The 26,469-nt window shown below is 44.8% G+C and overlaps 1 protein-coding gene across 1 annotated transcript in view; it reads right to left on the bottom strand.

Annotated features, from left to right (window-relative positions):
- LOC111142061 (putative tetratricopeptide repeat protein 41) overlaps positions 1-26,469 on the bottom strand; it is a 58,590-nt gene that overhangs the window by 20,720 nt on the left and 11,401 nt on the right. Inside the window, 5 exon segments of the mRNA XM_022495005.1 lie at positions 8,388-8,566; positions 9,380-9,578; positions 15,280-15,519; positions 18,419-18,860; positions 21,332-21,492. Coding sequence (XP_022350713.1) covers positions 8,388-8,566; positions 9,380-9,578; positions 15,280-15,519; positions 18,419-18,860; positions 21,332-21,492 — 1,221 coding nt within the window.

The raw sequence follows: 26,469 nt of genomic DNA, 5'->3' as shown, positions 1-26,469 counted from the left end.
AGAAGAAGAAGAAGAAGAAGAAGAAGAAGAAGAAGAAACAAACTAGACAAAAATCAGGTAGAGGTAACAGCTATGCAAAGAATTAAATCTCATTTATAAGACAGAGAATGACTAGATATAATATCAGATTGGGGAAGCCACTCTGAGAAAATAAGACATCAGCTGAGATCTAAATAACTAGAAAGAACTGGTCCTATTAAAATATGAGTGGGAAGAACATTCTTGGCAAAGGGAACAGCTGGTGCAAAGGCCCAAAGGCAGAATGTACTTGAAGGACAGAAAGAAGACCAGAGGGGCTGACATCTAGAGGCCAAGGGGAAGAGTCATAAAATGACACTACTTGGGCATGCAGGGGTCAGATTACACAAAGAACTGTAAATTAAGATGAGGAGTTCAGATTTCAGTATAAGTGCAAACAGCAAGTCTCTGGAATGATCTTAATCTGGAAAGTGACATGATCTGGTCTACATTCCTAAAAGCTCGTTCTGGCTACTAAGCAGACAATGGACTTTATTGCAAAAAAAAAAAAAAAAAAATTGAAAGTAGGAAGGCCAGTTCCGAGGTTGTGACACTGGGTCAGGTAAGAAGTGATGGTGGCGGGGCTCGCTAGAGTGATACCAATGACGAGCTGGGGTTAGGATGTTCCCTCTCACCACTCCTATTCAACATCACACTGGGAGTCCTAGCTACTGCAATAAGACAAGAAAAGGAAATAAAATATATATATATATATAGGGAAGAAAAAAATAAAAACTATAAAAAAATAAAAATAAATAAAAAAAATAAAACTCTTTCTGTTCACAAATGATAGGCTTATCTATGTAGAAAATCCCAAAGAACCAACAAAAACCTCCTAGAACTAATAAGCAATTATAACAAGGTTATGAGATACAAGGTTAACATACAAAAGCCAATTGCTTTCCTATACGCTGGCAATGAACAATTGGAATTGGAAATTTAAATTACAATACCATTTATAATAGCACCCCAGAAATGAGAAGCTTAGGTATAAATCCAACAGAATATGTACTTGATCTACATATAGAAAACCACAAAACTCTGATGAAGGATATCAAAAAAAGATCTAAATATACTGAGAGGGGTTCTGTGTTGATGGGCTGGAAAACTCAACATTGTTAAGATGCTAGACCTACAGATTCAATGTAATCCCAATAAAAATCTTCCACAGATGTCCAACCAATCTTTGACAAAGCAGCAAAGACAATTCAATGGAGAAAGTCTTATTAATAAATTGTTCTGGAAAAACTGAATGTTCATATGCAAAAAAATGAATCTAGACACTACACTTTCACAAAACACTTAGTCAAAATGGATCACAGCCCTAAATACAAAATGAAATGCTATAAAACTTTTAGAAGAAAACAGAAAAACACCTGTGACCTTGTGTTTCGTTGATGTTTTATTAAGTACAGAAAGCACAACCCAAGAAAGAAAATACTGATTACGTTAGACCTTATTAAAATTAAAAACTAATGCTCTATGAAAGATACCGTTAAGAGAATAGAAAGACAAGATACAGATTGGGAGAAAGTATTTATAAAATATACATCTGATAAAGGACTTCTATCCAAAATGTACAAAGAACTCTAGAAATTCAATAAGATATGTAAAGTAACATTATTTATCATTAGGGAATTGCAAATTAAAACAAGAAGATATCACTGCATACCTGTTAGAATGGCTAACATTAAAAAAAGAAAAAACATAAAAATACTGAATGCCAGTGAGGACGCAGAAAAACAGAAATTCCCATGCATTGCTGGTGGGAATGCAAAATGGTACAGTCCCTTTGGAAGGTAGTTTGGCAGTTTCTTAAAGAAGCTAAATAAACATAGAGTCATACCACACATTCAGGCAATCATGCTTCTAGTTATTTACCCAAATGATTTAAAAACTTGCATGCAAATGTTTACAGCAGCTTTACTCAAAATCATCAAAAGCTGTAAGTAACCAAAATGTCCTTCAATAAGCAAGGAGATAAACTGTGGCATATTCATACATTGGAATATTTTTCAGCAATAAAAATAAATGATATGCCAAGCTATAAAGAGATATGGAGGCACCTTAAATGCGTATTACTGGTCTTCACAACGGTGCGTGGCAGCTCTGACAGCTTAAAGAAGGGCATTGGTGGTGGAGGTGGACAGGTGGACAAGTTTGGAAAACATTTAGGAAATAAAACATGTCAGGACTCAGTGATGAAATGTATTTGGGGAGGGCATGCAGGACAGAAGAGTGTCAAGGATTACACCAACGTGGTAAATTGAGAGTTCCCGGAAGAGAACCTGATTTGGGGGGGATATCTGTGAGTCTGAGCAGCTTTGGAGACATCACCCAAGTGGACAGTTAAGTTGGTAGTTGGAAATACGGATCTTTGGCTCAGAAGGTAAATGTGGCTAGAGAAATAAATGTGAGAATCGTGTACGTGGACAATCACGGAAGCCACCGACATTCATAATATGCTTGGGGTGAAATTAGGCATGAGAAGAAAAGAACCATAAAGAACTCAAACACTGAGAAGCCAGGTAGAAAAGGGGGAGCTAACAAAAGAGACAGAAAGGAAGAGCCAGAGAGATGGAAGATGAACCAGGGGAGGTTGTGTCAGCAGCAGTGAAGAGGCCAGAATGTTTGGAAGAGAAGGGCACCATCAAACATATCCATGGATGTTAAGAAGTAGAGTCAGACAAGAACTGAACATGTTCTTTGGATGGCCTGCTCATGATCTTACCTGTTTTTATTGAAGTGCTCATTATTTCCTCACTTAAGAGCATTTTACTTATTAAAAATATCAATCCTTTGCCCACCATGTATGTTACAAATATTTTTCTCAATTATCACTGGTCTTACAACTGTGTTTCTAGTTTTCTGAGTTGTGTTGTTTTGGTTTGCATGTAGTAATTTCACCTGTTTAGATAGCTTTATTGATTAGTTTCTTTGTGATTCACTCTTTTGCTTTCTTGCTTGACTCATTGACATTTTCTTACAGGTTTTTAATGTAAAATTTTATTTCTTTACATTTCACTCCAGTCATTCTGTAATTTGTTTTGGTGTGATGGTGCAAGTAATTTAACTTTACCAAATAGTGAACCATTATCATAGCACTGTTTAGTCCATGATCCTCCTTATCTGAAAAGCTTCTATCATTTATTTATATTTTGTTTATTTAATAAATAAAATATAAATTTTATTTATATTTTATTTATATAAAAAAGAGAGAGAGCAAGTGAGTATGAGCCAGGGGAGAGGCAGAGGGAGAAGGAGGCTCCCCAATGAGCAGAGAGTCCAACGTGGGGCTCAATCCCAGGACTCTGGGGATCATGACCTGGATCCCAAGGCAGACACTTAACCGACTGAACGACCCAGGAGCCCCTAAATTTTTTACATCTATACCTGAGTCGATAACCGAGCTTTCTGTTTTGTTCCACTGAGCTATCTATTTTGGCTCCCAGTAGTATTTTTAAAATTATTACAGCTTCATAACAGGTTTAAATAAGTTCATACTCAAATTGCTCTCATTATTTTAAACTCTCACTCTCAGATATTTTTCCTCCAAGAACTTTAAAATCATTTTGAAAATTTAGAAATGTTTTAATCCCATTGAGATTTCAATTAGAACTGTTTTATATACACAAGTCAACTGTGGAAGAACTGGTAGTTTTACAACCTTGAGTTGTCCCATCCAAGAAAATGGTATGTCTCTCCATATACTAAAATTTTGTTTTCTGTAATTCTGAAACTGTTTTATAAAAATAAAGATCCGGGGACGCCTGGGTGGCTCAGTCATTAAGCGTCTGCCTTCAGCTCAGGTCCTGATTCCAGGGTCCTGGGATAGAGCCCCACATCGGGCTCCCTGCTCAGCGGGAAACCTGCTTCTCCCTCTCCCACTTCCTCTGCTTTTGTTTCCTCTCTTGCTGTGTCTCTCTTTGTCAAATAAATAAATAAAATCTTAAAAAAATAAAAATTAAATATAAAAATAAAGATCTTACGTATTTCTTGTTACATTTATTCTTAGATTTTTTTATATTTTCTGTAGCTATTGAAAATTGCATCTTTTGTTCTTTCCATTTTTCTGTAGAGCTTTCTTAAAATTGTTTTTTAATAGGGGCTCCTGGGTAGCTCAGTTGGTTAAGCATCTGCCTTCAGCTCAGGTCATGATCCTGGGATCCTGGGATCAAGCTCTGAGTTGGGTTCCCTGCTCAGTGGGGAGTCTGCTTCTTCCTTTCCATCTGTTGTTCCCTCTGCTTGTTCTCTCTCTCTCTCTCTGTCAAATAAATAGATAAAATCTTTAAAAATTTTTTTAAATAAAATAAAGTTGTTTTTAATAAATCGTTTTGCTCCATTTATCTAAAATATTTAGAAGTTTTCAAAGGCATCAAGGGCAAAACATCCGATTTTAGTCATGAAAAGCTGATATTGCCCCATTTTCTACAACCTGCAGACAAGATCCTGTAATTCAATGCATTTACCCTTTGCACTGGTAAGAAAGTCTGCCCCTTAAAAGCGAAATGATACTCTCCAACCCACCACATCTGCCACCTGGAGGGTAGCCAGCCATTTGTCAAGATGAAGCCATGCTGGGACCCATCCTTCTGCCACATCTGTTTGTAGTCTGTCTCTTCTGGTGTTTGACTTTGTCTAAAAATGCAACTGCAGCCAGAAATGGATTTTCTCCACTTTGATGTGACCTAGGACTCCAGTCAAAACCAAGCTTACCATGTCACAGATAATCTATAAAAATTGAGCCAACCGATTCACAGACCTGTACCCCTGGGGATAAAAATACATTATATGTTTATTTAAAAATTAAAAAATTAGGGGCGCCTGGGTGGCTCAGTGGGTTAAGCCACTGCCTTCGGCTCAGGTCATGATCTCAGGGTCCTGGGATCAAGTCCCGCATCGGGCTCTCTGCTCAGCGGAGAGCCTGCTTCCCTTCCTCTCTCTCTGCCTGCCTCTCTGCCTACTTGTGATCTTCTCTCTCAAATAAATAAATAAAATCTTAAAAAAAATTAAAAAATTAATTAAAAATTTTTTAAAAATAAAAATAAAATGAATTTAAGATACTGTCACTGGTTACAGAAAATTATTAATAAAAACTTTTTAAAAAGTCAAAAAAAAAATTGAGCCAACCATCAAAGTTGTCCTGTGGGCTCCACGCCCTCTCTATTGGCCATCAGTCAGAGACTAACTTGCCAGGATGCATCCCGCCAGGAGGGGCAAACCCAGGCGGCAAGTGGGCAGGCAGGAAGCACCTGGGGAGAAGCAATGTCCAGACTCAGAATCTTCTTTCCCACCAACCGAACGAGTTAGGGCTCTGGTTCTCGTCACAGCCACCAGGGGGAGCCAAACCACAGAGTCGAGCAGCAGGCGCCCTAAGCCAGGCAGGACATGCATTCCGGTCCTGAGCTGGAGCACAACCTCCTGCAGCAGAAAGAGTCCTTACACACTCTTCCACTCCCCCGGCCGGCTGACGAGCCTACCCATGCTCTCTTGTACTGGTACAGGACTTGCTCAGATCTTCAGGTTTGTCACTCTCGCCCTCGACTCGTGGCCCTCAAACATGCTGTCCCCTCCGCCCTTTGTCCACCACGATGTCCCACTCCTTCAGGCTGAACTTCTCGGGAGTGTCTGTTTTACACTCCACCATAAGCTCCATCACGGCAGGAACCCTGTGTCCCGTGGGCTGTGGCACCCCTGGCATCTAGCACCAGGCTCACTACGACGCAGGCACTCAGCAACCACCGCCAGACTGATTCCGAGCATTAGCTGGTCATCATTACAAGCCTGCCTGCCCAGACCTCGTTATGAGAAGGGAGGACTGGGCTGGATTGGCAAGCCACCCCTGAGACTGCAGACCATAAAACAGGGTTTCTCAAAAACCCCTTTGAAAGCACATTCCAGTTTAAGGGTCTTGCCTCCAGCAGCACCCTAGGAGGCCCCATTGTCTCAGGGCTGTGTGTGGCTACAGAACCACAGTAGGAAAAACAATGTCTGGGGGGCCCAGACAGCCAACCAGACCAGTGGAATGCCTCCTGGGACTATTATAGGACTCCTGCTATAATTAAACCCATTCCAATGAATCTGCTATTGCTTTGGTGACAAGTCGTTGGTCTTGTGACTTCTACATTCAGCCTTCCAAAAGGCGGAAAAGTAAACCTACACAGTCCCAGAGGGACTTCACAAAGCCCTTCCCCCTTCCTCCCCGCAAAATGACCATGGGCTGACTCTGCCAGCCAAGGTGGAGATAAGACATGAAGGTGGACAGCAGCAACGTGCAGGGTAACTTGATCACAGCTTTGCTTTATGAAGACTGGTCAGACAGAGGGCATGAGGGCCTGGAGCCCAAGACGGAGAGGATGCGAGAGGCTGGACCGGGCTGTGACAAGACATGAGGGGTGAGGAAGATGGAAGGTGTCAAAGGCAGTGATGGACGCCAGGACTCCCTGCTAAGGAGCGTCTCAGGGCCCAGAGTGAGCAGAGACTAACCAGCACAGGATCATACGAACAGCATGTTTGCAGATCACCAGAGACTTAAAGATGTCTCCAGCCTAATTCAGAGGGACACATTCTGAACTAGACTCATTTACATCCAGAAAATCCTCACACACTGAAATGTTAGGTGATTTCCTCCCACCAGCCAACCCCCAGCCCCCAGCCCTTTCCATCACCATAACAACCACGTTATGACAAGCTGCATGGCATCATCAGGAAGGACTCTCACCCCCACCCCAGAGATCTCATCTTCTGGGGTTAGCTGCCAGCTTCCTATGACACACAGCGCTCCCCCCAACCCCCTGCACCATCCCGCGTCCCCTGTGTCCTTCCCACGCCCTACATCCCTAGGCACCGATACAATTCCAGACGCATCCTGGCTTTATTCACCACAGCGGAATCCTCAGACTACCGCTTGGGTCCTACCGCCCAGAGGATTCGTGAATTGGAGAGATTCCAGAATTACATAATTCATACACGGTAGTAAGAATATCGACAGCATGCCTGGAGGGGGCCCAGCTGGTTAAGCATCTGACTCTTGATTTTGGCTCAGGTCACGATCTTAGGGTCAAGAGACTGAGCCCTGCATCAGGCTCTGTGCTCAGCGTGGAGTCTGCTTGCGATTCTCTCTCCCTCCCCCTCTGCCCCTCCACTTGTTTGTGCTCTCTCTCTCTCTCTCTCTCTCAAGTAAATATTTAAAAAAAAAAAGAAGAAGGAGGAGAAGAAGAAGAAGAAGAAGAATACAGGTAAAGGCTACACGGTTAAGGACCAAAAGGGATGCAGGAAAAAACATAGTCCAAATCCATCCCTAACTATCTGGAACACCTTGGGCAACTTACCTCACCTCTCTGAGACTCCGTTTCCTTAGTTTCAACCGAGATATTAGTCGTATTACAGAGATTTTCTTAGAGTTGAACAAAATACATATCAAGGTATTTAACTTAGCGGCTGGCATGTGACAAATGTTCAGAATCTGTCCTTATGCTCACTAGATGGTAAAACCTTGGGAGCAAGGATTCCATTCTGAACGAGTTTTGAATGAGTTGGCCTCGTTCAGCGATATGTCAGCAGCGCCCAGTGAGCCCATGGCCCAGGGAAGGTGCGCAGTTACTGCTTGTTAGAAGGATGCATGAACTTATCACTGTTTAAGAAGCCAGGAAATGAAGGGAGAAAGAGACACAGGCAAGGGGACCTCGTATGGAGCACAAAGGGAAGAAACATTGACCAGAGTGCTGTCCAAATCCAAGCCGTTAGGCAGCACGTCGAAGAACAGCTGCCCCAACCTGGATTGGGGCCATACTCGATACTAACTGCGTGTCTCCAGGACTGAGTGAGGGGCCGCGGGGTGGGCAAGTTAGGGGCAGCATGAGCTCCTAACAGAGGAGCCCCTCCCTCCTCTGAGGGAGACAGAAAGAAGCACAAGTGCGGAGGAAACATCTAGAACGATTCAGGGTTTGCATGTATTTCGTTTGAACTGTTGGCTGGTCACTGGGGAGCGCCGCTGGCGGAGCTACAGTACTGCCTGGAGCCCGCAGGAGGTGGGCCTCATGTGCGGCTGGGAGAGGAGGGCAAGGTTGGAACGACAGAAGAAAGACGAAGATGCTGGGAGTGTACTTGAAGCCATGAGAAAATGGAGAGGAAGATGCAAAGGACGGAGCCTCGGAAAACAGCCATAGCAAGACAGAAAGAGGAGCCGTCTGGACACTGATGCTCTTTCTCCATTTCCTATCTTCGGAAATGGCTGGCTTAAGTTGCAGGTAGGAGTACTCAGAGGTCTGCTGGGATGACCAGAAGTATGTGGGGAAACAGGAGAGCAGTCACTCTTGGCCACATTACATCCCCGTAAAATGGAACTGAACCACAGCAACTCACAGTACCTGAGAGTGTGTTTCTCTTCTTCACTTTATGGCACTTGTCGACTTTAATCTTGGCCACCGTGAACAAGTAGGCCTCAGCAGCATCATATCCAACTTCTGATAACACGTTCCAGTAGTAGATGAGGTGCAGCCTTGTCCAGAAGCTTGGGTTTCGGATCTTTGATAGAAAGTCTGTGATACTTACAACACGACATATTAATGTAAGTCATTTTTGTATTTCATGTCTTGAAGGGAAGCTATTCTGCTATCTGCCCCATTCCATCAGCCTATTTATAAACTCCTTAACTACTATGACTTTCATAGGTCGCCAGATAAATGTGAGCCTGCCACTCTTAAGCACTCAAAGCCATTGCCACTCATCTGTCCAGGTGGCCACCTCCTCCAGGCAGGCTCCCCGAATCTCCCAGGCAGAGCGAGCCCCTCCTTCTCCCAAGCTTGCCAGCTCTGTGTCTTTGCTCTAATGAAGCACTGACTCCCATGGGTAGCTCTTCTTTGGCTCCACATGCTCCCCGACAGACAAGAGCTGCATCCCCAGGGCCTACAAGAGCTGGGATTCAGAGCGAGTCAAGGATACATGTTTGCCAAGGGGTGCATAAGAGGACAAGGGGGGAGGGGACAGAGAGGAGTAGAGAGGAGGGAAAAGAAAGAAAGGGACAGGAGGAAATTCAGAGGGTCTAGCAGGACAATGTGGCCAATCCTTTATCCTAGCCCATCTACAACTCTTCCTGCCTCTGGAATTGTCCTAACTTTGAGAGGAACCCCATGGAGTCACTCTGAGAGCCAGGTGATCCACCGGAGCGATGCTGGGAATCCGTGAGCCACAGAAGGGGGATGCCAAAGGAGGGGCCCATCCGAAGGAAGGCACAGGTGCTTGACCGGGTTTGTGAATGAAGGAGCCCCCCTTAAGGGACACGTGGGCGTGTCAGCACCGCGCTCAGCAGAGGAAGGAGGAGATGTGCTCCAAGGCCGCGGCGCAGAAGGACGTGACTTACCTGGGGCTTGAGAGGAAGCTGCACAGGTCACCCCAGGAGCCGCTCATTTTCATGTGCCACGGCAGCTCCTCGTACACTCTCCAGAAAGTCGTCTGCCGCTGGAAGTATCGGGCTAAGACTCGGTGGAAATGTGTCTTCCTGTGATTCGTTGGGTTCTGAAAGGTATATGGACTGCTTTCTCTGACGGGAGTGAGCACACCTATTGAGAAATCAATCACAGTGGAAGGCATCTGCCTTTTTAGTACATGAAAACACTACATAACAGCTCTGTGGCCATCATTAGAGATAATGAACAGGGAGTTGGGGGAAAAAAACCATGAAATATTAAAAATATACCTTCTTATAAGTCCGTCTGAATTTACCAAAGAATTAGAGTTATGATCACTGACCCAGATTTTGAAAAGCTAGGGGGGCACGCTCATTTTTCACGCTGTCTTCCCCTCCCAAGAAATGTTCATAACCTACTTTTTTCTATCTTAATTATATGTCATGGTTGTCACCTAAATGAACACTTTCAAATATGTGAGGACACGCAGTTTGGAGAAGTTAGTCTGCCCCTGGGTCTCGGAGAGGCCAAGGGGAAGTTAAGCAGACAAACGACAGATTGGACACTACGGGCCAGATGTCGGTATTTTCTCCACCAGAGGAGGGATTCCAACAGATCGTACTACCCAGAAACGAGCTCCTTAAAAACAAAAGGGTTTTGTTGCATTAAAAGTTTAGAGGTACCTATCCTTGGACGGTGAAACAGAAGTATTTTAAATTTTCTGCTTGAGGCTTTTTCTCCAAGATGAATCATTCTGCTGGATGGCCTACGAGGCCCAGCTCTTCACAAGAGCAGTAACAGAAGAGGAGCCCATTTGGGGCCCCTGGGTGGCTCAGCTGTTAAGCCTCTGCCTTCAGCTCAGGTCATGATCCTGGGATCCTGGGATTGAGCCCCACATTGGGCTCCCTGCTCATTGGGGAGCCTGCTTCTCCCTTTCCCACTCCCCCTGCTTGTGTTCCCTCTTTCTCTGTCTCTCTGTCAAATAAATAGAATCTTAAAAAAAGAAGAAGGGGAGCCCACTGTTCAAATAACCACTCCACATCCATTGGAACGATTTCCTGGTTATCTGTGCACTTGGAGAGACTTCATGCTAGCTGGTGGCATGTACAGTGATTCGGAAACCCATAGAGGAAGAAGGAAACTCCCCTCTTCCTGTGGCCACTGTGAGGGCATTTCTGTGGGTCATAAATAGGGAAGGGGGTTGGGGAATGAGAGAGAAGGAGAACTAGGACAAATATTACCCTGCGTCCAAGATTTAGAGTATTAAACACAGGGCTTAAAGGGCACAAAACATTGTCACAGAAAACAGCTTATCCTTTTACAAAATGACCTTGTGAGATATGAAAGGATATGAAAATCTGTGATCTTCCCGTGTAATTTTACATGTCAACTTTACTGGCCTAAGGGATTCCCCGGGAGCTGGTTAGGTATTTTTTCAGGGTGTGTCTCTGAGGGCGTTTCTAGAGAAGATTCACATCCGAACCAGTAGACAGAGTGAAGATTGCCCTCACCAAGCAGGTGGGCATCATCTGATCAGCTAAGGGCCGGAACAGAAAAAGGCAGAGGAAGGAGAGTTTTCTCTCTGCTGGAGCTGGAATCTCTGACTTCTCAGTACTTCCGGGTCTCAGATCTTCAGACTCAGACTAGAACTTACAGCATTGGCTCCCCTGATTCCCAGGCCTCGGACTTGGACTGGAACTCTACCAACAGCTTTCCTGGGCCTCCAGCTTGTAGATGGCAAGATCCTGGGGCTTCCCAATCGCCATAACCACATAAGCCAAACCCTCACAATCTTTTTCTAGAGCTCTATATAGAGATAAACACATAGAGAGATACATTGACTTATATAGAGACAGAGATCTAAACCTATTGGTCCTGTTTCTCTGGAGAACCCTGGTTAACCCAATCCCCATATAACAGACAAAGCTACTTAAACTCAGAGGGACCAGGTGGCTAGAGGCCAGCCCATGACTGAAGCAGCAGGATTCAAACCTTCTGACCTTCCTGCACGAGGTATGAGGAATGGCTCGACCTCAGCATCATCCACACATACAAAGTTCAGCACAATTCTCACCAACTTACTGACTGGTATTTCTGTAGTGTCGTTCTCTCTCATGACAGGCTAGATGATGCTATGTGGACAAATGGCCCCAAAATCTCAGTGGCTTAAAACAGCAAAGGTTTATCATGCCATCACAGGTTGGCTGGACCTCCAAACCCAGGTCTACTCACTCCAGGACTGAGAGACCAGGCGCCATCTGGAACATTGCCAGGAGCCATGTACAACCATTGGACAGCACTGGTGCTTCCCAAGGTCGGTGGAGGGGCTAGAAATATTGGCAATTGGCTGTCATGGCCACCACAGTGCTTATCATTGTGCCAGATGCTATATTAAGCACCTTACATTAAGCATACTTAGTATTTTTATTACCTTCGAGGTAAATACTGTGATTATCCCCATTTTGCAGGTGAGAAATTGAGTCTTAGAAAATTAAGCACCTTTCACAAGGTCATGCCAGTTCTGTCAGATTCCAAAGTCATTATTCTTATTAAGAAATTGTTTATAATAAGACTCATGGTGATTGCCAGTAGGAAAGAAGGTAGACTCTTTGCCAAACAGCAGACAGGCCTGGGAATGAGGTAAAGAGAAGCTGGAATGAGGCTGTTCCTCTCCCATAACCAGTGTCACCTGCAGGTAGCTCAAACCTCCTCCCCTCTCCCGTGGTCAGCCCTCCAGATCCTGATTCCACTACAGGCAAAAACTAGAGACTGGCTCTCAAAACAATGGATATGGAAGCTTCTAGAAATGGCAGAGCCAAAACACCAACTGCCAGGAATAGCTGTGCATTCATTCACTGAACATCTATCACATGTAACTGGAGTGGGGCCCAGGGAATTCAGACCTGTGTGAAGGAGTCCGATAAAATGGAAGAACCCTCAGGCCAACAGGATTCAAGATCACCAGTTGATCTGCACAGGACATTTTGGGAAAGATGGTAGATAAAAGGCCACAGGGGAGACAGATGAGTCAAACAAAGGGAAAATTCATAATGGCTAACATCTCTCAAGAATTTATTACATGCCAGGCCTACTCTATATACTTACAATTACATGAATCCATCATTGAATGCTTACTAGTAATGATGCTCTGAGGTTGGTTCACGGATTACTTTAAGAGGGACCTGGGTTGGGGTGCCTGGGTGGCTCAGTAGGTTAAAGCCTCTGCCTTCAGCTCGGGTCATGATCTCAGGGTCCTGGGATCGAGCCCCGCATCAGGCTCTCTGCTCCGCAGGGAGCCTGCTTCCTCCCCTCTCTCTCTGCCTGCCTCTATGCCTACTTGTGATATCTCTCTCTCTCTCTCTCTCTCTCTCTCTCTGTCAAATAAATAAAAATCTAAAAAAAAAAAAGAGGGACCTGGGTACAGAGTAGTGAAATGATGTAGCCACAGCTTCAGCTGGAAAGTGGGAAAGCCAAGGCTCACCCCCAATCTCGCATCAGGACCCCATTTTTACCCATTATGTTATGCTGACTCCTTCCTCAACAATTGCTGTAAAATGGGCTTCACAGATTGGGTTTTCAGAGCTTTATGAGGTGAGGAGTTCTTAGAAGAAAAAGAAGGGCTCTTTCCAGGAAGGGCTCCCTGAGATCCTGAGGAAGGGTGGAGTTTGGGGGAGGAAGCTCTCATGGCTCAGGTCTCCTAGAAAACACCTATTCCCCCTTAGGACACCAGCACCACCCTGGCACCTCTCGATCATGGGACAAAGGGAGAGGGTCCTCAGCACAAGGCCTTGTTTTCTCATGGTGGGCCTTGCAGGGGCAGTTGGGAGGTACCCACACCAGTAAGCACAAACAAGAGCCTCTCTGGGGTGAGTATAGCCAACAGATGGGGGAGCCCATGGAACACTGCTCAGGGACTCCCACAGAAACCCAGAGCAGGTGAGGACTTTCTAGGAGGCCAGTGAGAACCAGAACTGACGTGACCGAGCCTTGTCGAAGGATGGTCTATGTACACAAGAAATAAAGGAAATAATGTATATGAAGTGGCTGGCACAGTGAAAGCACTAAATAGAAGGTAGTGGCCATGATAGCTGAGGGCAACAAGCCACGGTAATGATCTAGAAGCAATAGAAGAGCATCTCCCAGCTTTTCTACTCTCCTCCCTAACTGACCTTTTCCTTTCCAGCCCCACTAACACGCACGCACGCACACATGCGTACACACACATGGGCACCCACACACAAAGTGTGCAAAACCAAGTAATCCTCAGCTCTAGTAGCAGAAGGGGAGAGATGCCTCTCTAGCACAGCCCAGGGATCAAAGCATGCCTCTAGACTAGCCAACGTTCGATAGGAGTAACTTAAGTTACACACTGAATGTAATACCAGAGTATTAATCTCAAAGGAACGGAGCATGCATATGTATGCATGGGAAAGAGACTAGTTGGCCCTAAAAGGAAGGATGTGACATTTGGACAAAATATGTCAAAAGATAGCCCTTTACCAAAAATATCATCACAGACTCAAGTCCTCTAGCCCTAGCTTTGGGATCTTTTTTCTCCTTATAGGATGTGTTTGCTTCCCGTGCTCAGGCCATGTGGAAGTGAATTATTGAAATGACAATTCCCTGTGCCTCCAGGAAAGATGTATTCACGTCCTGATTCCACAGCATGAAAAGTTGGGTTTGTTTTGTTTTGTTTTGTTTCTGAAAATAGTATTGCCAGCAGTGTCTTATTTTGGGGCTCACAGTGCAGAGAAGGGGTACAGCCTATACCCAGAATCTTAACAGCCACACCATGGCCCTTTCGTTCCTGTACCTCCAAGAGTGTTACTGTTCTTTGGGAAAACGAAGAGACTGAGTGCTGCAAACCATCGGAGGCCAATGGGCAGAAGAGCAGGCCTCACACCTAGAAACATCCTCATTCCTTGCCCTATTCTCTTTGCCACGTTATGTAACTTCAGAGGTGGTGGAAATGATGACAATGTAGGAGGGGAACAGTGGAAAGGATTTATCTTTTTAAAAAAGAAAGTGAAAGAGGACATAGTAAACCTAAAAGGAAATTTGCACAGAGCTTAGAATCTTTGCAGAGGCTGTGATTTAAAGGCTTTTTTAAGTCCTCATACCTGTATGAGGACCCTATATGAATAGAATGGTCTGCCTCTAGATCAAGTGTCTGTGATTGCCATCGTGTCTCAGGTTCAGACCTACTGTCCTTTCAGAAGAGGACAGAATTTGATCTCAGAATTAGGGTAGAGACTGCTGATGCCTATGCTGTAACCACATACCTCATCTTTGTTAGTGACAGATGCCCACCTTGGTTTAGGGTAGCAACACTCCTGTTGAAACCTCTATTCACCAGCTTCCCTTGTATCTAGTGCAGGCAAACAACAAAGTTCTGGAAATATAGCGGAAATGTTGGTGGAAACCTGGGAAAACTCCTTAAAAGGAAATGAAAGCCCTTCCTCTTCTCTTCATCCTTCCCGTTGCCCAAAATGCAATGGCTGGAGCTCCAGCAGCCATGCTGCTTCCAACAGTCATGAATATGAGGTGACCTTGAGAGTCAAGCTAGTGTATGGATTGGGGACACAGAAGGAACGGGATCCCAGATCATGATGTGGAGCCTTGAAGGCAGCCTACTTCCAGAAAGTTCTCATGTGAGAGAGTAAACCCTGGTATGGAAGCCATTGATTTCAGGCCTCTGTTATTCACAATTAGGTACAAGTATTAATTTATATCCCCATGTTTATATGTGTTTATAGATTCACTTCTATTTGAGAAATGCCAGCAACAAGCTTCCCCTTGTGTGTGAACTTCCCTTTTCTTAACGAGCAGATACTCGCACAGACTCAAGCCTTACCCAGAAGCTTGTGCTCCACAGCATTCTGCAGGGACTGGTGCCTGAAGTACAGGAGGCCGTTGGGCTTCTCCTGGACCCACTGTCTGGTGGCATTGCGGAAGGCAGCCCAGTGCAACGTGGTAACTTTGTAATGATCCCTGTAGCCCAGCATGTCCAAAATCTGGAATATCTCAACCTCGGTCAGTCCACAATGTGAGATGCTCAGTAAGCACAGAGCATCGGCCACCCAGCCATCCAATGCTGTTAAGACAACAGAATGACAACGATGGCAAAATAGAAGAGTTCCCAGCTACCAGGCATCATTCTAAATGTTTTATACGACTAACAACTTGTTTCTTTTAATCATCCTATAAGTAGGTACGACCTAACCCCGTCCCCGTCTTACAAATAAGACAAAGCACAGAGAGGTTAAATAACTTACCCAGAACACACAGAAATAAGTGCAGAACTGGGATTTGAACACAGACAAGCTGGCTTCCAAGCCCAGACTTTTAGGCATTAAGTAACAGCTACACTGTCCCAGCTAATACAGCCACATGAGCTACGGTTCCAAGCCGGCAAGTTGGCCAATTACTAGACCAGTGAGCAGTCTTTACTGAGATGTGCAAACATCAGATTTGCATTTAGGGCAAGGAGTGGGCCTTCCGCATGGTTGCTCTCTTGGCACACATTCACAGACACCACCCAAGGCACCTACACACATTACTCGCCTGACCCTCGGATTTTTCCACCACAGCTGGATTTCCCACTGGCTTTATGATAGACCAAGTCGAAAGAGACCCTTAAGACCATCGAGAGAAACGGCAGGGTCTGCTATCCTAGATGGACTTCCTCTGCTAGGACTGGGGAACGACCCCAAACACCGACAATCACAAAACAGAGGCAGCTGCTCAGCCCCAGGTGTGCAAGCCTCTTTCAGAGGTTGAGCCGAGTCTGACCAAGCTCTTCTTGGACCCGTGGCTCAGTGCCTTGGACTTGAGGACTCAGTAGGCAGTGCTAGACAGTGAGGGTCAGTCAGCCAGGGAAAGGAGTAGTCGTCCCTCGGGAGACGAGGGCCTGGGCTTTCCTGAACAATGCTGGACGACTAGGGATGGCCATGGGCACAGCCATGTGTGACCCTTTGCCTGTGTGACCCTTCTCAGGGCACAGAAATGTTTATTTCACCTCCTTGCAGGTGGGGGAGGGTACACTAAATTTGAAATTAATTTTATTTGCAGAAATGCAAACTCTGGAGCAAAAAATGGAGCAGGACAATATGTTGTCATGCCAACCGATATGTCTCTCAGTCCAAGCATTTTCTGCTTCCTTCCCCACCCTCACATCCCCATCCCTGCTCCATTCTAAATTAATCGTCCTTCAGAGAAGGTTATTGTAGCAGAAACTCAAGTTTCAAAAGAGACCTTTGAAGCTCGTAGCAGAGATAACAGCTCTGAGAATAAACTTACCTTCTCAAAAGACTGACTGTTGAATACCAAAAGACAATCTCCTGACCAACTCGTGGAATACATTTTTTAACCACAAACAGACTCAGACAGTTACAGGATGAGCTAAGGAAGACTGAACCGAGAAAGGAAGAGGAAGCAGTGAGGAAAGAGAGCCATGGAGTTGCTAGGGCAGGTTTCCGTGAAGGGGCCTGTGCCGTCCCCTGAACCCAGGCTGTGAGCAGCGAGAGAGGACCCATGAGACAGATGCGCTTGGGGACCCAGGAGTACAGAGAGCCTGCATTCTGCTTCCCATCGGGAGCCTGAAAATCAGAAGCTCTGCAGATCTCCTGATGCCCTCAGAACCAGACAGCAGAAATTGCTATGGAGAGACCTACAGAGCCAGGAGCTCCGAGGGTATGGGGAGTAACCAACGTGCCCTGTCAGGAATGCTGACTACCCACGAGACGGTAGGCTCCAGAAGGGTGCAGATGTTAGTGGGGCCTCCTCACGTTAAGATGAGGGAATGTGGTGGCTGACAGCAGCAGAGAGTGACCAATCCAAGGACAGATGGGAATACAGGTGTCCTAGACAAGGCCAAAACTGGAGGAACGTGGGGCACCTGGGTGGCTCAGTGGTTTAAAGCCTCTGCCTTCAGCTTGGGTCATGATCTCAGGGTCCTGGGATTGAGTCCCACGTTGGGCTCTCTACTTGGTGGGGAGCCTGCTTCCCCCTCTCTCTCTCTGCCTGCCTCTCTGCCTACTTATAACCTCTGTCTGTCAAATAAATAAATAAAATCTTAAAAAAAAAAAAAAACCCTTAAAAAAAAAAAAACTGGAGGAACGTCAGTTAACTGTAGACCATCTGGGGCCATGACCACCTCAGTGGAAGACAGCAGGGACAGAGGACAACCGAGGACACCCAGCACCAAGGGCCTCAGATTTAAGGTCAACCCAAAGGAGACACAGGAAGGACACAAATCCTCGCTTGACTGAAAAACACCCTGATCTGTCTGAAAACAAGCTAAATTGATATAATTAACCTAGATTAACTGAATTAGGTTTCTGCCAAAAGAATTGAGTTATAGAAATAATAAAGGCCAAGGGGGTCTGGGTTGCTCAGTCGGTTAGGCCGCCAACTCTAGGTTTGGGCTCAGGTCGTGATCTCAGTCCTGAGATCGAGCCCCACATGGGGCTCTAGGGTCAATGCAGAGTCTCTCCACCCCTCCCTCTCTCTCTCTCATTCTCTGTCTTGCTCATAAATAAAATATTTTGAAAAAAGAAAGCGTAAAGGCCCATTTCTCAGACTCCTGAAAAATGTGCCTCCTACAGTCCTCTTTACCGTCAACACAGAGCTCCCTACACAGGGTTGTTGGATTTAGCAAATTAAAATACAGAGAATCAGTTAAATTTGAACTTCAGATAGCCAACAAATTAATTTTTGGTATAAGTAGAGTCTGTGCAATAATTTGGGATCCACTTCTAATGAAATTATTTTATCTCTGATTCGACTAATTTTTAGTATAAGTATGTCCCATGCAATAACTGCACATACTTTTACTAAAAGATTATTTGTTCTTTATCTGCAATTCCAATTTAACTGGGCATCCTGTATTTTCTCTTACAGCCTTATCCTTGCACCCTCCTCCTCAGGGTGGCCCGCCATACATCTTTCTCCCCATGGGCTCCAGCTCGCTGTCAATACTAGCTGAGACCTACCTTCTCCTGAAGCCCCGGTGTCCGAATTGGCCCTTTTTGGCAGAAAAGTCCAGCTGTAGTCTTCCATCCAGCGTTTCAGAATCAGTTCCCAGAGCTCCTGAATGGAGACCACCTCCAAGTACTCCTTCAGACACTGGTACTCATCTCAGTAGATTCTACATTCTCTCAGCTCATTTGCTAGGATCGTGAGTTTTAAAGGATTCAGGTTTGTTCTTTTCCTCAAAGGGTGTCTGGTCTGTCGGAGGGGGTCTCTGCTGGGAATGAAGAGATACTGTCTAAACATGTTCAGTTTCACCTCTTTGTCTCCTGCACTCAGAAGCTCCACGGTCCTCACATCCGGGCGCGCACACAGCGACTTGTAGGACAGGCTGGAGGAGACGGTGCTCATGATAAGTTTGCAATGAGCAGGCACTGAGCTCGGCAGCCAAGAGAAATCCTTCGCCTGAGAGAGAAAGTCAAAGACATTTGAAATCTTTAAAGACTTTAAAACTACTTGGTTGCTGGTTTTTAAACTCAGCGCAGCTGGAATTAGAGGGAGTTAGTACAGGGTAAAGGCTGGGGTTAAGGTTACGAACAATAAGCCGGACAGTAAACAATACGGTGGTAAGAAAATACCCACTCTCACCCCACAGAACTATATTTGACTGACGCCGCCTCTGTGATGACTTTGATAGCACAGATGCAACCTCCAAAAAGAGATTCCTACAAGCAAGGAATCCGACAGATCGTAGGCTTCTGAAGAATGACCTACAGTGCTGGCCAAAGGAAACCCTAAGAGTGAAAACCAAACCACTGGACTGAAAAAGAGAACACTGTTTGATGCTTAAGAATCATCGCTTTATACAACAGTACTATCGTAAGTTAAATGGTTTTATTTGGGAATCAAATAAACACCTAATCAAATCTTTCTAGGTTCCTTTAACAGCCTCTCCCACCCCTAGCAACGATTATGATAATAATAAGAGCAACTAGCAAACACTGACCACTTACTCTGAGCCAGGCACCGTGCTGAACGTGTCTTCAGGTACTCTATTAGCTAGAGATTTTTATTTTGGGGGTCTTCTGATAATTTGCCTTCTCTCAGGGGCCTTACAGACAGATCCAGGTGAGACTGGTCCTCCCAAGACAAGTTAATTCCTAGAGGCGGTGGACAGCTTGCCTGGAACGTGCCTGTCATGAGCAGACCAGCAGATCCAAGACCACACCCCCACCGCCTTCTTATCCGCCTCTCACTCACCAAGCCCACATCTCCCTGACCTACATCATCCCAGGGCCAGAGCCAGAAACCAGGGACAGTCCCTACACCACAAAGTCTGCCAGAACTGTACATCCTGAATGATTTACTCTGCCTTTCATCCCCACAAAGGCTTTGGCCTGGGCCTTCTCCTGGCTCCTGTCTTCTGCCTCCTGGCCACCATGAGACTTCCCCCGGGGCCCTGTTTGACAAGGAGTATCTTCATCTCTTGGGAAATGCAAGTCATAATTTCTTCCTTCAGTGGCACTGGCTTCTCCATGTCAGCACTCAGTCATCCTCCTATAAATCAAACCCCAGGTATAATTTTAATACACCAACTCACTGAGTCCTCCTAACAACCCTCCTGAAAGGCAGAGGGGGAAACTGCAAAACAGAGGGGCTAAATGTCATATCTAACTCATTCTGATAGTAAGCAGCAGGGCTGGGATTGAAACCAAGGGTCTGACTCCCCAGGCAGGCTCCCAACCACTGCACGACACAGGTGCAGGTAATATCCTAGGACATCTAGGATAGTCCGTCCTCCTCCCACAGACTTCTGCCTGGAGCCCCTCTTCCAGGGAGCCTTCCCCAAAGGCCAAGGGCCTTTGTTAGAGGCTCTCACAGCACTACATACAGACCCTTGGCAGGCCCTGTCACAATTGCAATTCTATACTCATTGGTATAATCGTGCCATTAACATCGGCCATCCCCTGCCAGAATGAAAGTCCTGCTGGTTTGCAGGGATCACGTCCAACTCTGCTTATGGTGCTTTTCCCATAGTGAGTGGTCAATAGTTACTTGTTGAATTGATGGTGGTCGCTGTGTATTAAATTAAAGAGCAGATTACAAAACAAAATGGTATGTAACTTCATTTACATAAGCTTCAATGAGTGTGTATAGACATCCATAGAAAAAAGGGTCTACTCCCAAATGTTAAGCAGTGGTGAGACCGTGAGTATACTTAATTTTCTGTGTTCTTCTTCTTTCATCATATTCTCTATGAGAAACATAGATTATTTGTAAATTACTGACATAATTTACAATTTCATGTGTTTAAGTTTTAGAGAAATTGCTTCACAAAGTAATGGCTGATACCAAGGTGACTTAGAGTTTCCATGGATCCAATATTACCTCAAACAGGATAAAAACTAAGGAGCAACCAATTTGGTATGTGCAAAACCAGTGTAGATGAGGCAGATCAAAATATGCAACATAAAGAAAATACTCGGGGCCCAATAAATGCTTGATAAAAATATAAAACAGCAAGAGCGGGAGTAAAGCCCAGGTGGGAGTAAAGGTCACAGTTTCTAGAACCAGACCACCCACATGTGAGTTCCCAGTCTACCACCATCTTCAGATGCCCCATAAAGCCACCTAATGTCTCCTCATGCCGTCCCCTCTGCATAAGCAGGGACAATGATCACAGTCTCTCTTCCACAGAGTTCTTCTGAGAATTCTATGTGTTCATACTTCTAAAGTTCCTAGAAGGGTGCCTGACCCACTCTAAGTGCCACCACAAAAGTATTTGTTCAATAAAATGGAGAGCAGTGACCATAAGCAATGTCGCCTGTAGATATAGATACGCGATACAATGGAAAGATGTTACATACGTTCTAAATTATGGTGTTTTCTTTTTATAAAACAGCAATAAAATAAGTATGATTTTAAAAAGAGATTACCTTCTGTCCTGAGATCCCATAAATGCCAATCAATTCTTCAATTCCATCTAGGACAAGTATACAGGGCTTTAAACTGATGGAAGCAATGAAGACTTCCACAAGAAGTGGAAAGACCAAGATGTCTGAGTCTTCGTTAAGAGCATCGGTTTCAAGCTGAGTACCTAGAGCAGAGGAATTTGCTCAGATTAGGCAAAAATGCTCCCATCGCTGCTAGAATATGTTAATGGGATGGGGAGGCGGAAGGGGTTGGGAACAATGAGTGCTATTCACAGCTGTACAGCTGACACATATAGGTATATGTGTGATTAGCAGCCTAAAAATATTCAACCCAAAAGGGATAATGGTATTTACCACCAGATGTCTCCTATATATTTTCAGGATTGTATATAAAAAATTATTTTGTATGATCCAAAGCATTACTCTCGTTCTCCAAAATGCAAAAATAGATCATGTTACAAAGAGTTGGATGGGGAGAAAGAAGCCAGTCTATGTGGTCTGCGAAGTTTCTGTAGCTCTGTAACGTCAGGGGGCACTTTAAGCGCCTTGACCACCTCCCCGGGCGGTACAGCCACGCACCCATGCATCACCTCCCCAAGCCCCTGCCTGGTGCCTAGGCTGCGCGCTCCTTGCCCACATTAAATCTGACATAACCTATCCTAAATTACTCTACCCACAATATTGGACCCCAGACCTTGGAATCTGGAAATTATCGGGGAGAATTAGGCAACAAGCCAGCAAAGCTAGAGGATGTAATAAGAGGACAAACTTTCACCCTATTAAGTGACATAGTAGTAGCCACCCAAAATTGTAATCAGCTACCTAATACTCTTTTTTTTTTTTAAGATCTATTCATTTATTTTGGAGAAAGAGAGAGAGAACACGTGTGTGAGGGGGAGCAGTGGGAAGAGGGAGAGGGAGAGAGAGAGAGAGAACCTTAAGCAGGCTCCATGCCCAGCACAGAGCATGACACAGGGCTCTCGATCTCATGATCCTGTGATCACAACCTGGGCCAAAATCAAGAGTCTGATACTCAACCAACTGAGACATCCAGGCACTGCCCCGCAACTACTTAATATTCTAAGGGCATTTCAGCACATACAACTTTGATCTTGCTTTTATTTTTCAAAGCCAATATTTGAAAATTTAAGTATATTAGAATCTAGAAAATCAAGTTATGCAAAGAAGCTTTAATGGATTTAGCCTCTCAGATGCATTAAGATTCTGTTAGAAGCACTGAGAATAATTACGTTTGACAACTACTTACAGGCTGCCTGTTATGTGCAAGGTACTGAGCTAGCAGCCAAGAGGAGATAAAATGATCTATAGCATAACTTCAAGGAGTTAAGGGAAGTGAAAACGGGTTCTGTACATGAATAACCATGTTTGAAGGCAGAATATGAGACTGAAGTTTACTGGAGTTTGATACAGAACCATCACAATACGGAAAAGCTGTGTGCAGAAGACATTTGAGATGAGTCTTGGAGAATGCACAGCTAGAGACGAGGACAAGGGCATATCCAGCAAGATAAGGCAGAGGTGAAGGAAGGAAAAGTACATGAACATTCAAAAAACAGGAAGCTAATTAGAGCAGTGGAACTCAACAGGGGAGGCCCCAGGGATTCTAGATATCCTACAACACAGGACAGTCACACACAATTAAGCCGTGTCCTGGTGTCCACCTGACTTTCAAATGTTCTGTCAGTCACATAAGGGGGGAAACTTTACTAATTACCACACCTAGAAACCCACTCCATTTTCATGCAAATGCAAAATAATTTGCAGATTTATGGGGCGCCTGGGTGGCTCAGTGGGTTAAAGCCTCTGCCTTCAGCTCAGGTCATGGTCTCAGGGTCCTGGGACCGAGCCCCGCACGGCACCGCATCGGGCTCTCTGCTCAGCAGGGGGCCTGCTTCCTCCTCTCTCTCTGCCTGACTCTCTGCCTACTTGTGATCTCTGTCTGTCAAATAGATAAATAAAATCTTTAAAATAATAATAATAATAATAATTTGCAGATTTAAAACACATAGAATTTTCTAGGAATACAACTACCATGTAATGTGATGGAAGATTAAGTATTCCTTCGTCTGAAATGATACCAAGACTTTTTCACCACTTCAGAAAATCACAACCCTGAGAGGAATATCACTCGTGATCTCAAACCTTGACTATAACACACCTGGGCCAGTCTGCCCTGACAGCGATTGCTTCCATGGTCATTTCCATAGAGAGCCAAGCATCTGCCTACTCCACTGTGGCCTCTGCCGAAATCATGTCTGAGCACTTATATACTGAAGAACATGTTATTTTATAATAAACTACTTTACCTTTCTCTTTTACATGGGAGTAGAGGGTAGCATGGGTCTTCTTGTTATTGAGGTAGAAATCACATATAATATTATATTAGTTTCAGGCATACGACATAATGATTCGATATTTGTATACTCTACAAAATGATCACCACCATTAGTCTGGTTACCATTCAGCACCACACAGATACAAAATCATTTTTTTCAGAGCACTTGGCTGGCTCAGTCATAGGGTATGTGGCTCTTAATTTCAAGTTTGTGAGTTCAAATCCCATCTTGGACATGGAGCCTACTTAAAAATTTTTTTAAAAAGAATTTTAAACAAATATATTTTTTGAGATAAGAATTTTTAAGATGTACTCTTACCCAGTTTCAAATGTGCAATACGGTGTTATTAACTATAGCCACCATGCTATACATAATATTCCCAGCACTTATCTTAAAACTGGACATATTGATTTTTAAAGATATTTTTATATTAGCAAATGGCCATAAAGTTAATGACTTGAAGGCTATGTATGAATGTGAGACATAAAGGAGGAGAAGGAATCAAAAAAGATAGGGGCACCTGTCTGACTCAGTCAACAGAATGTGCAACTCTTGGTCTCAGGGTCATGGGTTCAAGTCCTATGTTGGGTGTAGAGATAATTTAAAAAATATATCTTAAAAAAAATGGTTTGTGCTTGTGGCACACAATAAAATATACTTTTCAAGAATGGGAAGAGAACATTTAATCTTGGTGCTTCATCCTTCCAGGTATTTTGGGAATTTTTTTTTCCCCAAATCTTTAACATATGGGCAATATCAAGACTCTAAGCCTTAGGTAACTGAAGTTTAGAGGAGGAGAGATTCTGGAAATCATGTAGTCTAGTCCAAATCCTCATTTCGTAGGTGAGGACACAGGCCTAGGAAGGTGAAGAAACTTGAACACAAATCAATGGGAGCTTTAAAAACACCAATTTGCTAGTAGTTTTCCTGCAGGCAACACATCATCATTTAAAGACCACTCCGTTTGAGTTTTCAAGCTGTGTGGGTCACTACTGCCACGTATGGTTCACCAGCAGTCATAAGCGGAGGGCACGCACTGCTCACCTCTTGCGTGAAACTGGTGGAGGCTAAGACACAAAACGGAACTGCATGAACCTCGGGAAATACACACAGCCTGACAATCATAAAGCACAATATCATTCAGAAAAATCAGCAAAAAAAATAACCCGACAAAAAAAGGGAGGGGAAAACCCTCAAGGAGGATACCTACAGATATCTGCATACACAAAGGAAAGCCCAGTGTTTTAAAAATCCCATTGGGGGTGATTCAAATGATTTTTCCTCAAAATAATATTGGAGATAGTCAGAATTACTAGGAGTGGAAAATGATCCTAAACATGTCTCTTTATTCTGTTAGTGTCAAACGATCTCTACTCAGTGACAGTGGTCTATTGCCTAATTTAAATGGTGACATCTCAAGTGTTGGAAGACCCAGTCAGGATAGATAAATTTATGGGGAGAGAAAAAAAGTCGATTGATACAATTTCAAAATACCCTGTAACAAAAGGACTTAGTGATTGATTTTTTTTTCCATCTGGGGCAGTGTTAATCTCTTGCCATTCAATAAGGATTTACTGAGAACATTTCTCTATTAGTCATGCTCTGTGTCAGGCACAGAGTGGGACAATGTCCAATAAAATAGACATGGTTCAAACACATGTTATTTTTGATGTTTATATGCGTGAGTATGATGTTTATTATTTTTAAGCTAAGCTTTTTCTCTTGTTTGGAAAAATAAGCTTCTCTGTGCCACAGTGGAAAAAAAAATAGACATGGCTCCCTGCACCCGCAGGACTGTAAGGGATACAGTAACACATATAATAACAGGATCCCCAGGATGCCAAGCTCAGTCTTTGCAGGGAGACACCCACACAAACTAGAATACAATGGGACTGGGGCTGTCCTTGCCACCTGGTCAAAGTTAGAGGTGAAGGAAAGAGGCACCTATCAGGCTCTCACTGGGAGGGTGATCTTTATTATTCTTTTAAAGATTTTATATTTAAGTACTCTCTACACCCAATGTGGGGCTTGAACCCATGACCCCAAGTCAGCCCGGCCTAGGGCCTAGGGCACAAGGCTTAGCAAGCCCTACCAAGAAGTCCTGCTCGTATTTCTGCCCATTCCACATCACCGATTTGAGCGCAGACTCTCGGGAACTGATGCTAGGGGAGGACCCGATGGAAATCACTCAAAGAGCAAAGTGTCCCTCTGTTGGTTCAAGGAGGCAAGACAGAGCAGTACAAAGGACTAGGGGCCTGGAGCTGGGTGAAGACCTGAGTCTGAACCCCTGCTGTGCCCACAAGTGCCCCGTCTGAGCATCTGCGGAGAGAGCGCTGGCTGCTGACAGCATTAAATAAGATGCTGATAAAGCCCTTAGCACAGAGCGCGGCACTCAGAAAGCGGTTCCGTAAATGGAACTCATTGTTCTTTGGGCTGCCCCCGGGGTTGTGGGGGTAACAGGAGGAAATATGTAAACAAGAAAGCCGCTCTCCCCTGACCTTCTGCGAAGCACGTCACAGAACATCAGTGGCCTGCGAGGCAGGCGAGGGGCGTGAGAGTGGGGAGAGCGGGCTCCAGGCAGTTCTCGCTGCAAGATTCCTCTATCCGGGCAAGCAGGGGCGAGGACGGAGCAGCAGAAATGGGAGCTTCGCAGGGCACGTTTTGGGGTCCCTTCTAAAGAGGGCGCCCGCAGGAGCTGCGACTGCACCCCGCCGAGGCAGGCGGCCCTGGGGAACCGCTCTGCAAAGAAGCTGAATGTGCCCCAAGCCCTTGACCTCCCGGCCA

This window comes from Enhydra lutris, unplaced genomic scaffold (genome assembly GCF_002288905.1).
Source record: "Enhydra lutris kenyoni isolate GAN:26980312 unplaced genomic scaffold, ASM228890v2 scaffoldscaffold7, whole genome shotgun sequence".
In the NCBI taxonomy this organism is placed as follows: domain Eukaryota; kingdom Metazoa; phylum Chordata; class Mammalia; order Carnivora; family Mustelidae; genus Enhydra; species Enhydra lutris.
The sequence above is the reverse complement of the archived record's forward strand: the minus strand, read 5'-3'. Positions and strand labels throughout refer to the sequence as shown.